This window comes from Carassius carassius, chromosome 49 (genome assembly GCF_963082965.1).
Source record: "Carassius carassius chromosome 49, fCarCar2.1, whole genome shotgun sequence".
Classification (NCBI taxonomy): domain Eukaryota; kingdom Metazoa; phylum Chordata; class Actinopteri; order Cypriniformes; family Cyprinidae; genus Carassius; species Carassius carassius.
The window spans coordinates 5,616,355-5,630,800 of NC_081803.1; the positions used below are offsets into that span (position 1 = coordinate 5,616,355).

The window sequence follows — 14,446 nt, forward strand, 5'->3', positions numbered from 1 at the left end:
CTCTCTGTGTGCATGTCTAAAGTCTGTCTTGTGAGTCTTATTTTTCATTGTCTGTCCCAATAAACAACATAATGCCAAAGAGCAAAGCAAAGACACGACATTTGAAGGGCGATTCCAGATCGCGCTATAGATTGTGTGTTCCTCCCTGCCCACGCTACATCACGGGTGGGGATACACACAGTCTATGCGTGGTTTGCCTGGGATCGAAGCACGCTGAGTCGGCTCTCGAGGGAGAGAGCCTGTCCGGCCGATGCGGACGCTTTGATCCCGGAGGGCTCTCTTCAAAGAGAGAGCCTTCGCCAGCGTTCTTCGCGATACCGGTCCCGCTTTCACCAAGGCACACAATAGAAAGAGGCTATCGTCGGCCATCCACCGCCGACATTCAATGGGGTTACACCGACAGTAGTCGGCCCCCAGCAGGCTCTGGTGATGGAACAAGATGTGAATACCCTATTAAGGAAGGCGGCCATCGAGGTGGTCCCTCCTCTAGACAGGGAGTCCGGGTTTTACAGCCAGCATTTCATAGTTCCAAAGAAGGATGGGGGGTTGCGTCCGATCTTAGACTTACATCATCTAACCTCTCAGTAATGTCACTGAAGTTCAAAATGCTCACTGTCAAACAGGTTGTAGCTCAAATCAGATCCGAGGACTGGTTAGTCACAATAGATCTCAAAAACGCATACTTCCATATATCCATCCTTCCACAACACAGGAAGTTTCTGAGGTTCGCTTTCGGGGGCAAAGCCCACCAATATCGAGTACTTCCCTTCGGCCTTGTACTCTCACCCCGTACGTTCATGACATGTGTAGATGCGGCTCTGGTTCCCCTCCGTATGCAGGGCATCCGCATTCTGAACTATATCGACGATTGGTTGATTTTAACTCAATCAGAGCAGATGGCGGTTCGACATCGAGATGTCGTTCTCGCACATATGGGGGAGCTGGGTTTGAGACTGAATGCCAAGAAGAGTGTACTTTCTCCAGTTCAGAGAACCACCTATCTAGGCGTAGTGTGAGATTCGACCACGATACAGGCACGTATGTCTCCTGCTCGGATCGAGTCAATCCTTACCTCACTCAAGAGAGTCAGAGAAGGCCAGTCACTCACTGTCAAGCAGTTTCAGAGACTGTTAGGGCTTATGGCAGCTGTGTCCAATGTGATACCTTTTGTCCTCCTGCACATGAGACCCCTACAGTGGTGGCTCGAGACCATGGGATTTTCCCGAGGGGGAATCCATTACGAACTATCAAGGTCACGCGGCGATGCCTTCGTGCCTTAGACATGTGGAAGAAACCTTGGTTCTTGAATCAGGGCCTGGTGCTGGGAGCTCTTGGTCGCCGTGTAACGCTAGCGACAGACGCATCCCTCACCGGTTGGGGTGCGGTCATGAGTGGCCACCCTGCCCGTGGTCTGTGGAGCGGTCGCCATCTGACATGACATACCAGTTGTCTAGAGATGCTAGCTGTGCATCAAGCATTGAAATATTTTCTCCCAGACCTGAGAGGTCACCATGTGTTGGTGCGCACCGACAACACATTGGCGATCTCTTATATGAGTCACCAGAGAGATCTGCATTCGCGCCCCTTCTACAAGCTGGCACACCAGATATTTCTGTGGTCCCAGGAAAAACTCCTCTCGTTCAGAGCAGTGTATATTCTTGGGAGATTGACTGTAGGAGCAGACATACTGTTGAGACAGGGGCCGAGGCCTGGGGGGCTTCACCCCGAGGTGGTGAAGTAGATATGGAGAGTTTGGAGACCTCTTTGCGACTCAAGAGAAATCGCAATGTCCCCTGTGTTTCTCTCTAAATAATTCAGCCTCGCCCGGAGTTGTGGAAGTTGTGGGTGTGGCCCCTGAGGGGGCACAGCTCATAGCTTCCGGTCTCTCAACCGAGGTTGTTGAGACCCTCCTCCAATCCAGTGCTCCCTCTACGAGGAAACTGTACGCCCTGAGGTTGAAACTCTTCTCCTCATGGTGCAGAGACCGCCAGCTTGACCCTGTTAACTGCCCAGTTGGTACATTTCTGGAGTTTCTACAAGCTAGGCTCTCTGCAGGGTTAACTCACTCTACCTTAAAGGTGTACGTGGCGGCCATAGCTGCTTACCACGTCCCTTTCAATGGTCAGTCAATGGGTAGACACCCCCTAGTTACACGTTTCCTCCATGGTGCACTGAGGCTGAGACCTCCATTACGGTCCCGTACTCCCCTGTGGGACTTGGTTGTGGTGTTAGAGGCTCTCTGTAAAGCTCCATTCGAGCCAATACAAGATATATTAGATAGATATCTGACCCTTAAGACTGCTGTGTTACTGGCTATGACTTTGCCCCTGGTATGGCCAAAGCATTCTTATACCCTCGAGCGGGTTATGTTCCTAAAGTTCCCTCTGTTACGCCACAGCATATAGTACTGCAGGCCTTCTGCCCTCCTCCCTTTCGGGAGCCAGACCAGGAGAAGCTAAATTGAATGTGTCCAATGTGAGCATACATCCACAGAGCTGCCCTGTGGAGAAAATCTGACCAAATTGCTTGTTTGCTACGGTCCGCCTAAAAAGGGTTCCCCTGCCTCTAAGAAGACCCTTAGTCGTTGGATAGTCGAGGCTATCAACGTCTCCTATGAGTCTCCTATGAGTCTTCCCCTTCCTTTGGGAGCCAAGGCTCACTTTACTCGGGTTGGGCTGCCTCTAAGGCCTTTCTAGCATGTGTGTCCCTCTTGGACATCTGCTACGCTGTGGGATGGTCCACGCCCTCTACATTTGCCAGATTTTACAATCTCGATATGCGGGCCGCTCCTGGCTCTTCTGTCCTCTTGCCTTAGCTGTGCTCTTCGAAAACACACAAGGCAGGGGATTGGTAGTCTGGCAGCGTTGGCACATCGTTCCCCAAAGCGCTTGACGCAGCTCGAGGAGGAATGTCTCTAGTGCCCCATTTCCACTGCAGGAACTTTACCCAGGAACTAGGGACTTTGGCCTGGTACTCGGTGTGTTTCCACCGCAGGAACCAGGAACTAAATAAAGTTCCGGGTAAAAAAATGCCCCTCAGAAAGTCCTTGCTGGCGAGGTGGTACTTTTTCAAAGTTCCGGAACTTTCGGGGGCAGGGTTTGGGCGTTAAACATCCTGATTGGTTGAGTTCACGCAGCATTGGTTGAGTTCAACCACCATTTATTCGGATCAACATTTTCAAAATATTACTGTTATTGTGTCATGAAATGTAATTTTAAAAGTATTTGAGGCGAGAATGTAGTTGTTTAAAACTCAAATCTGTGGTTTATTTATAAAGACAGCGCCTATTTAAAAATGTGTTTCGCCGATCTCAGAGACGGTGAGCTCCACGCGATCAGCGGGAGCACAGTCCTCATGTATCCGCCGAGAAGCAGCCTCACCTCGGCTAGACCTTCTGATATGTGCCGCTGGCTCTGATGTCTCTTTAGTGGTTAAACATAAAATATAATTCGTTTTGGGTAAATCTAACAGGTTATCTTTGGTCTGTATTAAATTTATCTATATGTTAAAATTAAAATAAAAAAGGTGAATCTATATAATATTTCGTTTCATTGTAATGGCTGTATACATATCCCTGAACTAAGTACATTTCTGCAGCTATTATTATGTTTAAATGAAAACGAAAGGAGGCAGTGGTATTTGATATCCGATTTCGTTTTATTGTAAATATACTGAGAGGAAAATTCCAGTAGCCATGGTCAGCTGAGTTCAAGCAGCATTTATTCGGATCATTTTCAAAATATTAGTGTTATTGTGTCATGAAATGTAATTTTAAAAGTATTTCAGGCGAGAATGTAGTTGTTTAAAACTCAAATCTGTGGTTTATTTATAAAGACAGCGCCTATTTTCGCCGATCTCAGAGACGGTCAGCTCCACGCAATCAGCGGGAGCTCAGTGATCATCTATCCAACGAGAAGCAGCCTAACCTCGGCTAGACCTTCTGATGTGTGCCGCTGGCTCTGATTTCTCTTTAGTGGTTAAACATAAAATATAATTAAGCTGCGGGGTAAATCTAACAGGTTTTCTTTGGTCTGTATTCAATTTATCTATATGTTAAAATGAAAATAAAAAAGGCAAATTTATATAATATTTCGTTTCATTGTAATGGCTGTTTATAGCCTATATATATATATATATATATATATATATATATATATATATATATATATATATATATATATATACACACATATCCCTGAACTAAGTACATTTCTGCAGCTGTTCTTATGTTAAAATGAAAACGAAAGGAGGCAGTGGTATTTGATATCCTATTTCTTTTTATTGTAAATATACAGAGAGGAAAATTGCAGTAGCCATGGTCAGCTGACTGAAGTTATATAGTTAAAGTACGCTTATGTTTACAGATTTACCGGACTTGCTCGTCGCGGACATCACACTCCCGAGAAAAATGCACAAAGTCTGAACTACCAAGGAGGATGCACGGCCAAAATCAGTGTACTTTGTATTGAGAAACGCGCGCAGACCTACGTCACCAGTCTATTTGCCTAATCTTCCCGGTACTTTACACCGCGGTGGAAACGCAGAAAGCAACAGGTCTGGGGGGAAAAAGTTCCTGGTACAAATGTTCCAGGTAATTTCGGTGGAAACGCGGCATAGGTTACGAATGTAACCCTAGTTCCTCGAAGGAGTCACTAGACAGACATGTAAACAATTTTTAAAAACTTGATTTCCACCACAAGGGTTTAAAAATGAAAAAATGTGGAGCTAGTTGCTTTTTCATGTCAGCTTGGAACGATCTTAAATCTGGATACTCAAATAGTAATTTGAGTGATTGGGATTTCTGTTTGAAAGTAAAATATTTCACATTGGTTTGCTTATTGCTACACTAGTGGCAATAGTCAATAGAGATTTTCCCCCCACTGAAAGTACACATTTACATTTAATCATTTAGCAGACGCTTTTATCCAAAGCGACTTACAAATGAGAACAATAGAAGCAGTCAGATCAACAAGAGAACAACAACAGTATACAAGTGCCATGACAAGTCTCAGTTAGTCTAGTATAGAACGCATAGCTGCTTTTTTTTCTTTTTTTTTTTTTATAAATGAAAAGACAAGAAAAGGAAAAAGTGCTAGTATTAGTTGGTTAAGTGCATGCGAAAAAGATGAGTCTTTAGATGTTTCTTGAAAATGAGTAAATACTCAGCTGTACGAATTGAGATTGGGAGGTCATTCCACCAGCTGGCCACAGTCCAGGAAAAGGTCCGTGAGAGTGATTTTGAACTTCTTTGGGATGGTACCACAAGGCGTCGTTCACTTGTAGAGCGCAAACTTCTGGAGGGCACATAAGATTTAACCACTGGGTTTAGGTATCTTGGTGCCGTGCCAGTGGTCGTCTTGTAGGCAAGCATCAGTACCTTGAATTTGATGCGAGCGGCTACTGGTAGCCAGTGTAACCTGATGAGGAGAGGAGTGATATGAGCTTTTTTTGGCTCATTGAAGACAACCCTCGCTGCTGCATTCTGGATCAATTGTAGAGGCTTGACAGTACATGCAGGAAGGCCCGCCAGGAGAGCATTACAATAGTCCAGTCTGGAGAGAACAAGAGCTTGGACAAGAAGATGGGTGGCTTGCTCTGATAGGAAGGGTCTAATCTTCCTAATGTTGTATAAGGCAAACCTGCAGGAGCGGGTCGTTGTAGCAATGTGGTCTGTGAAGCTTAACTGATGATCCATCACAACTCCTAGGTTTCTGGCTGTCCTCGAAGGAGTAATGGTTGATGAACCCAGCTGTATAGAGAAGTTGTGATGAAGCAATGGGTTAGCTGGAATCACCAGGAGTTCTGTCTTCGTAAGGTTAAGCTGAAGGTGATGGTCATTCATCCAGCTAGAAATGTCACTCAGACAGGCTGAAATGCGAGCAGCTACCGTCGGGTCATCTGGCTGGAATGAGAAGTGGAGTTGGGTGTCATCAGTGTAGCAGTGATAAGAAAAGCCATGCTTCTGAATGACAGATCCTAATGACGTCATGTAGATGGAGAAGAGAAGTGGTCCAAGTACTGAGCCTTGAGGAACCCCAGTAGCAAGGTGTTGTGACTTAGAAACATCACCCCTCCAAGACACACTGAAGGATCTGTCAGAGAGGTAGGACTTAACCCACAGGAGTGCAGTTCCAGAGATGCCCATCTTTCTGAGGGTGGACAGGAGAATCTGGTGATTAACAGTGTCAAAAGCAGCAGACAGGTCCAGTAAGATGAGTACTGAGGATTTTGAAGCTGCTCTTGCTAGTCGCAGGGCTTCAGTAACCGAGAGCAGAGCAGTTTCAGTTGAGTGGCCACTTTTGAAGCCAGATTGGTTGCTGTCCAGGAGGTTGTTCTGTACAAGGAACATAGAAAGCTGGTTGAACACAGCTCGCTCAAGTGTCTTTGCAATGAATGGAAGAAGGGATACCGGTCTGTAGTTTTCAAGAAGCGCTGGATATAGAGATGGTTTCTTGAGCAGTGGGCTTACCCGAGCCTGCTTAAATGCTGAGGGAAATGTTCCAGAGTGAAGAGAGGAGTTGATAATGTGAGTAAGCGAAGGTATGACTGAAGAGGAGATCGCTTGAAGGAGGTGAGTGGGGGTCGGATCAAGTGGACAAATAGTAGGATGATTGGACAGGAGAAGTTTGGAGACATCCATCTCTGAGAGTGGGGAAAAGGAGGAGAAAGAGTGTGCGTCGGTCATTGTGAAGTTGTCCTCAGTCTGTTGTGGGGAGAATTGGTCACTGATGGTTCTTGTCTTATTTGTGGAGAAAACTGCAAAGTCGTCCGCTATAAGAGTTGATGGAGGAGGTGGTGGCAGTGGATTAAGAAGAGAAGAGAAAGTCTTGAAGAGTGTCCGAGCGTCACAACAGCTGTTAATTTTGTTGTGGTAGTAGGATGTTTTAGCCGTGAAGACATTTGAAGGGAAGGAAGAGAGGAGAGACTGATACACACTGAGGTCGGTATAGTTTCTTGTTTTCTGCCATTTCCTCTCTGCAGCCCTGAGTTTAGAGCGATGTTCACGTAGAACCTCGGACAGCCAGGGGTCAGATGGGGCGGTGCGTGCTGGTCTAGACAACAGTGGGCAAAAGTTGTCCAAGCAAGATGTTAAAGTGGAGCAAAGAGTGTCCGTAGCACTGCTCGTGTCCAGAGCTGAAAACTGAGAGAGTGCAGGAAGTGAGGATGAAACCACAGAAGATAGGTGAGATGGAGAGAGTGAGCGTGGGTTCCGTTGAAAGGTGACCTGCGTTGGAGTGTGAGGCGCTTCAGGAGTAAGTGCTAGGTTAGCAGTAATGAGGAAGTGGTCTGAGGTGTGCAGTTGAGCAACTGAAGAGTTGTCCACAGAGCAACAGCGTTTGTAGATGAGGTCCAGTTGGTTGCCTGATTTGTGAGTCGCTGTAGTAGACACTAGCTTGAGATCAAATGAGGCGAGCAGAGTTTTGAAGTCAGCAGCCTGGGGTTTATCTAGGTGGATGTTGAAGTCACCAAGCAGTACCAGAGGAGTACCATCTTCAGGAAAGTTTGATAGCAGCACATCCAACTCTTCCAAGAAGTTTCCCAATTGACCTGGGGGACGATAAATGACCACAAAGAGGATTTTAACAGGGTGGGTTACAGTAATGGCATGTGATTCAAATGAACCATTACCTGTAGGTGATGGCTGAAGATCAAATTTCCATTCTTTTGATATAAGGAGACCTGTACCTCCACCCCTCCCAGTGGTACGAGGAGTGTGGGAACAAGTGAAATTAGTGGAGAGGGCTGCAGGGGGTGGCAGTATCTTCAGGTTTGATCCAAGTCTCAGTCAATGCCATGAGGTTGAGACCGGACTGAGTAGCAATAGAAGAAATGAAGTCTGCTTAGTTAACTGCAGACTGGCAGTTCCAGAGACCAACTGGAATAGAGAGCGTAGTAGTAGAGGTCAGAGGGACAGGCCGTAGGTTTGTCAGACAGGCCTTCCTGCGATGTATGTAGCGTGCTCTCCGAGTGTTAGTAGTGATAGTAGAGATCTGAAAGCACATAGTGACTACAAGTGTAAGAAATATTTGAGAACAAGTTATACAAAAAGTGAAGAAAAAGGAGAAAAGCAATACTCAAGTGCCCTGTCGGTGTCCTTGCTCGGTGGAGTCGCACAGGTAGAGTCGATGGTCTTTACACTCGTCGGTCTTCACGTGAGGAGGATTCACACGAGGGCTGCCGCGGTGAAACCTACCGCTTTTGTATTTGCCTGATTACCTGTGATTGAAGTCAGCTGGCCACACCTCACTATTTAGCAGATCGAAACTGGGCAGTCCCGCGATTTCAGCCACTTTCAGCACGTATTTACCAGCACGTATTTACACATCCCAACTGTCAACATCTGATTTAATGTTAATATTTCAACCAGTAAGCCAGTGAATTACTCAGTTAAATCACACATGCTTAATCTCTCTCTCTCTCTCTCTCTCTCTCTCTCTCTCTCTCTCTCTCTCTAATAACTTCATTAATAACTGGATTAGTCTGCCATCAACGGCTCAAGCCTCCATTACTAGGACTACAATGACGTTTTGGAATTAGCAGTGGAGGCTTGGGATGAGATGCATAAGAAATTAATCCTAAACACAAACGTGTTTTATGGACAAAAACAGACAAATGTCTTGAAATACAACATTTGAACAATGTATTGAGGTGAAAAAATGGTTGTATAATGTATTTTAATGTCAATAAATCAAGGAATAGGTCAAGGTTTTGCTATTTAGCATTGTCAGTTTGCCCCTGCTGGTGGATACTAAAACTACACCATTTTGGGGGAAAAAACTGTTTCTACATCTTTGATCATTCATTCAAATGTAGCCGTGTACTGGAATTATTACAAGCAACATGTGAATCTGAAATGTTTCATTTTCATTTCATAACTTGGGACTGGACATGTTGTGGTGCCATTAGCCAATCTGTATTGACATGATGCAATTTTCCTTAGGCTATATAGCCATATGGTGTTTACTGGCTCCAAAAAGTGCCCATAACTGTGCATTCGTGAGCAAAGATAGCACACTTCAAATCACATCTTTCCAGGGGATCAGAGAAACTACCATTGAGACCATGAGACCAGTATGTTTGTAGCCTCAGAGACCACAATGAATCCCACCTCTTGCTAAGCATTGTTTATATCATTTGTACCTCATTTTGGGGTCTCGGACTGATGTCTGTTGAGAATCGGTTGTGGATAACACAACGGACATGAAGTCCAATCTCATTTCAATGATGATCCTCAAAAGGGGAGTGTTTCCTATTGTCACCCCTGACAGGAAATGGAGGTACCTCTGAGATGTACCCTTACCATCTGCTCTAGTGCCATTGCTCAGATGAGTCCTCATCAGGCTGATGAAAGCTGACTGAAAATACAGCTCCTCTCAGCACTGCTGGGCTCTGACGGCAGAGCTTGAGCCAGGAAAGAAATCTCGCTCTGAATTTGATATGAAAGGACAAGCTGACATTTGATCCATGAGAGCTTCTTCTTGCACCTCTTACATCTCAAACTCATTAGGTTTCCTTAAAAGCTGAGTTAGTCATGTCATTCATTTCACCTTTGGTTCAGAGATTGTTAGCCTTTTTAGAAAGATAAAAAGGAGGGGGGGGGGGGGGACTGAAACACCTGCTGCTGAAGATAATTAATGTAACAGTGTTTTTAAGGCTCAGTCTGAAGGGCCCTGAGGCTTTATGCAGGATGTTTTTCTCATTAAGCCTTTTATTCCCCTTACATCTTTTTACTAGGGTTGTCAGCTTAATGTGTTCATTTAGAATAATGATCAACAAATAAACTACTTTTTGTAAAATCCATTCCATGATTTATTAATCTGCCACATAATGTTTTTAATGATGATTGGGGGCTTTTCTCTGTGTGTGACTGGGATTATTAATTAGTAAATATTGTGAGTTTGAAAAAGGACTGAAAACTTTAATAGGCTGACAACTCTACTTTAATCAAACATCAACATTTCTGTGATTTATTACATCTGTACAACTTACCTTTTCATGATTTTCAATTCTGTGTGATCCTTAAATTAGAAAATGATTCCCTTAATTCCTTTTAATAATACAGTGGATTATGTATCATCATCATGTTCATGCTAAACTAATTTCTAAATATCTTACATTTGAGTAGCAAATGCAAAATGCTTACTGTATTAGTACTAGTATTGAAAATGAATTTCCTGTTGATACAGTTGTTTCAATGGTTAATCCACAAGCAAGGAAGCAATGTAATCGAATATTCTCTTTAAAGTGAAGTGTCTGCACTACCAGAACTGAAAGACTCTTCCTCTTCCTCCCTCAGGATAATGTGAACCTGCTGCTTACTGAAGAAGAGATGTACAGCCTCATGGAAACCTTCAAACAGTGCAAGATCATCCCAGGTGTCTCTCTCAGTCCCATTTTAACAGCCTCTTCTAGATTCTGGTTTAAATATGTGCCTTTGTGCAGTAAATTAAGGAAGATAATTAAAGGTTTACTAATTTATCACCTCAGTACTGTAATTAAGCCTGAACTGTTTAATTGATTGGTGATGCAGTAACTCCCCTCTCACCTACTTTCTGCTCAGAGACGTGCCTGGTGTCAGATGAACTCCTGCAGTACAGGCACTTTGTGACCAAGCAGCTCTTTGAAAGAGATTTGACCGATGAGGAGGAAGAGGAGGTTCTGGCACAGTTTGCAGCGCTGGATCCAGACAAGAAGGGTCAGATTGAGTGGTTGGACTTCCTCTACCATGAGTCACTTTCAGTGCTACAGAAATTCCGGACCGAGGTAACATGGGAAATTGACAAATTTTGCATGTTTGTATTATTGGAAAAGGTGCATTTTCTGTTTTAAAGCTGTCACTAGCTAGGTCTCTATCCACCTATTTTTATGCTCATTTTGGATTATCGCATAAAAAAACTGCTGGATGGAAATGCCAACATGCGCATAAATTGGGAAGGATAAACTTTTTATCCAATAAGAAAAAAATTCCATAAACTATGATAGAAACACATTAACCGAATAAATTCCACCATGTTCATTTAAAAAGTCATGTGACTTTGCACTTAGACGGGATAACTTTACTAATCAGTGAACTGATGTCGTTCACAGCATCTATACAGTATGTTGTTTTGGTAGTTCTGAAATGCCTGAGGAAAGTCTGCCATCAAAGTATTTATGTATAATTACTGTCTTACATGACGGCGTTCCCAAACAGAAGGCATGCACCTCTAAAAGCAATGACCACATTTATCTCTCTAAAATGCAAGTAATTTATTACATGTGAAAATATTTATATTCAGTGGCGTTACAAGTGACGATTTTGTTATCTTTGACTTGTTGGATGGAAACGGTCCTCTGATGAGACTGAAATAGAAATCTTTTGTAACGCACACTTTTGATCAACTGTATGTGTTTTTGCGAAATAAAAGTAATTTCTTTGTTTCTTTGTTTAACCATTTTTTGCCCTTCACATTTATGAATAGTATGAGTACACAATTCTTTCAATGGAATAATCTAGCTCATTATCCTAACTGGCTGATTGGTTGTTTATGTTTGCCAAAAATACAGAAACACTTTAAAATGTTAAATTATAATGATAATAAATTATAAATTATAACCATTCAGCTAAAAGCATTGTGGAAAATATATATTTTTTTCTTGCTCCAAATGCTAAATTATAATGAACTATTGACCATTCAAACTAAAGTATTGTGAAAATTATTCTGTTTGTCCTCAATTCAGAATTCTCTGGTGAGAATCCTCACAGCGAAGGAGAGGGATCGAACACGGGCCGTATTTCAGAGTATAGACCAGGACAAAGATGGGATCATTACTGCCGGAGAAGCCAGAAAAGCCCAAACCTCCTGGTTCCACAAGATTAATAAAGAATCGCAGTCCTGCAGTGTCAGGTGAGCCAAACATATGAGAGCCATTAAGGCTAATCATAGTTAGCAGGACATTTAAGAATGATTCTTAATCACCACTTGCATAATCAACAATAAACTTCAGAGACTTCAAACACTTGAAAATCATTTCACGGACTCGTTAAATTTGCCTGGCCTCTGGGAGCAACAAATCGGATCAAGCTTGGCAGTTTTTATAGACATGTCAAGCTGCCATCACTTTATTAGCATATATGCCCCATCTCTTCTTATGAATTACGGGCTAACTTTGCATTCAGGGACTCTGCCGAGGGAATATGAATCATTTAAGCACTGCATTTGCTGACAGTTCTGACTCTGGGATTAATGCATAACGTAAATTAGATGAAATAATAAGTGGGGTAAGTCATCTGTGGAAGGGAACAGGAAAGTTTCTCAATGATAGGCTAAAATCAGGGACAAGGACTGACTTTGACAGAGCACTCATTGCCAGTCATATCATAATTCAGACCTCGCTCGGAGAGCCCAAAAGTCAGAATGATGCATTTTCGCAGTGATTTGTAGGGTAAAATGGAGCCAGGTACTTCGAATGGATCATTTGTCTTACTGAATCCTTCATTCCTCAAGTACCATCACCCAGAAAGAAATATCACAAATGTGACTTAGCAATGATGTTAAATGGGGAAGTTAAATGAAATCTTTCATTCACAATAAGTGCTGTAAAAATAAATTAATCGTGATTGATTGTATCAAAAAAACTCTGTTTACATAATATATGTGTGTGTACAGTGTATATTTATATGTATATATAAATACATACACAACAAGTATATTTAAGAAATATTTACACATGCAGTATATATATATATATATATATATATATATATATATATATATATATATATATATATATATATATATATATATATATACATACAGTATATGTATGATTTATATTATATATAAATATGATTTATATTATATATAAATATTATATTTCTTAAACACATACATGTACGTGTGTGTATTAATTAATATACATAAAATATACTATCATCTGTATATACTATATACTATATACTAGTACAGTATGTCAACAAAAGTCTCATTTGTGTCGATTTTCTTGCATTTTAGGAGAAACATCTGAGATAAAGTTGACATTTATGAAATTCTCATATATGTTTCTTTTAAATTCATGAGCTATAAATAACAACTTCTGGTAAATATACTGATAAATTAAAAAGTTTTAGAAATACATTTCTCATGCTCATCAAGATGTAAAAACTGTTTTAGCAAAAATACAATAAAGAACAGTAATATTCTGAAATATTATTACTGTGACAGTATTATTTCAAATATATTTTGAAATGTAATTCATTCCTGTGATGGAAAACTCAATTTTCAGCATCATTATTTGAACACCCTAATATGCTCTAATAATTTGGACTGCTTAATATTTTTGTGGAAACCATGGTACAATTTTATTCTGAATTGCTTGATGTATAGAAAGTTTAAAAGAAATATATTTATTAGAAATATAATTTATATATATATATTTATAATTTATATTTTTGAAATATAAGTCTTTTGGGGGTATATATATATATATATATATATATGTATTAGTATATTAGTTAATTTTTCATATTTTATATGTCTTTATGTCTTTAACATTTTGTACTATATGTTTAGTAAATATAATGTGTATTAAAAAAATATGTGCTGCTGGGGGGTTCAAGAGGGACACCTCAGCCAATGAGGGCAGAGGGGCAGTCGATCTAGAAGCAGGGCCACCCCCCTGTGGATGACCCTGGTATACAGTATATATTTTTATACAACATATTTTGCATAGATTTTGATTGATTTATCAACATATTTGGAATATTTGAACAGTTTTTTTTTGTCATCCTCCATGTTATTGTTTTTTTTTTCCACCAATCATTCCATTCGTTTCACCACTGTTAAATGTCCATTTGCCCTGCAGACTCATGGGATTGTGTTCCCCTTTGTTCAGTATGGGGTAAGTCATTCGATCTGCATGGGCCTTCCCTGGAAACATCTTACACCGTTCCCGGCCATCATTGTCATTATACTCATTATAATCATTATAATCACCTCAATTATTAAATATTCTGTAATGGAGGCCAAGGAATCAGTGGCTAATAATATCAAAGCTAGATTGGGTAGGTTTTGACTTTAATGGCTGTTCTCTCTGCAGCTGTGGCTGTATTAAATGAGATCTTGCCCTCCTGTTGTCAAGATCAAAAAGAGGGGCTTTTGTTCCTCTCGGAGGAGCATTTAAGGATATTTTTCATCAGTTTTAAGGCGCACAGCAGGTTAAATGAGCACCTGAGTGCACGGGTGCATGGGGTTGTGGGTGTTTGTGTGTATGTTTGGCACATTTATGGCATGACTAAGTTTGCATCCTAATTTACACTCATTAAAATTAACCGAAGGCTTGAGATCAAAGCAGACAGTCTTGACTCCGAGTGGTCCCAGTTCTGGAAGAGATGTTTGAGTTGCTGAGAATGTATATACATGGGCTGTAGGCCATTCAGAATTGAACTAAGAATGCATTTTGAATT

The 14,446-nt window shown here is 41.5% G+C and overlaps 1 protein-coding gene across 2 annotated transcripts in view; it reads left to right on the forward strand.

Moving 5' to 3' along the window:
• LOC132132538 (PHD finger protein 24-like) overlaps nt 1–14,446 on the forward strand; it is a 40,024-nt gene that overhangs the window by 21,361 nt on the left and 4,217 nt on the right. The window contains exons 4-7 of one of the 2 annotated variants that reach the window (XM_059544947.1): nt 10,298–10,376; nt 10,562–10,764; nt 11,722–11,888; nt 13,846–13,881. In XM_059544947.1, the coding sequence (XP_059400930.1) occupies nt 10,298–10,376; nt 10,562–10,764; nt 11,722–11,888; nt 13,846–13,881 (485 nt within the window). The remainder of the gene's footprint in view (nt 1–10,297; nt 10,377–10,561; nt 10,765–11,721; nt 11,889–13,845; nt 13,882–14,446) is intronic. The other variant, XM_059544949.1, reaches the window with a different exon arrangement.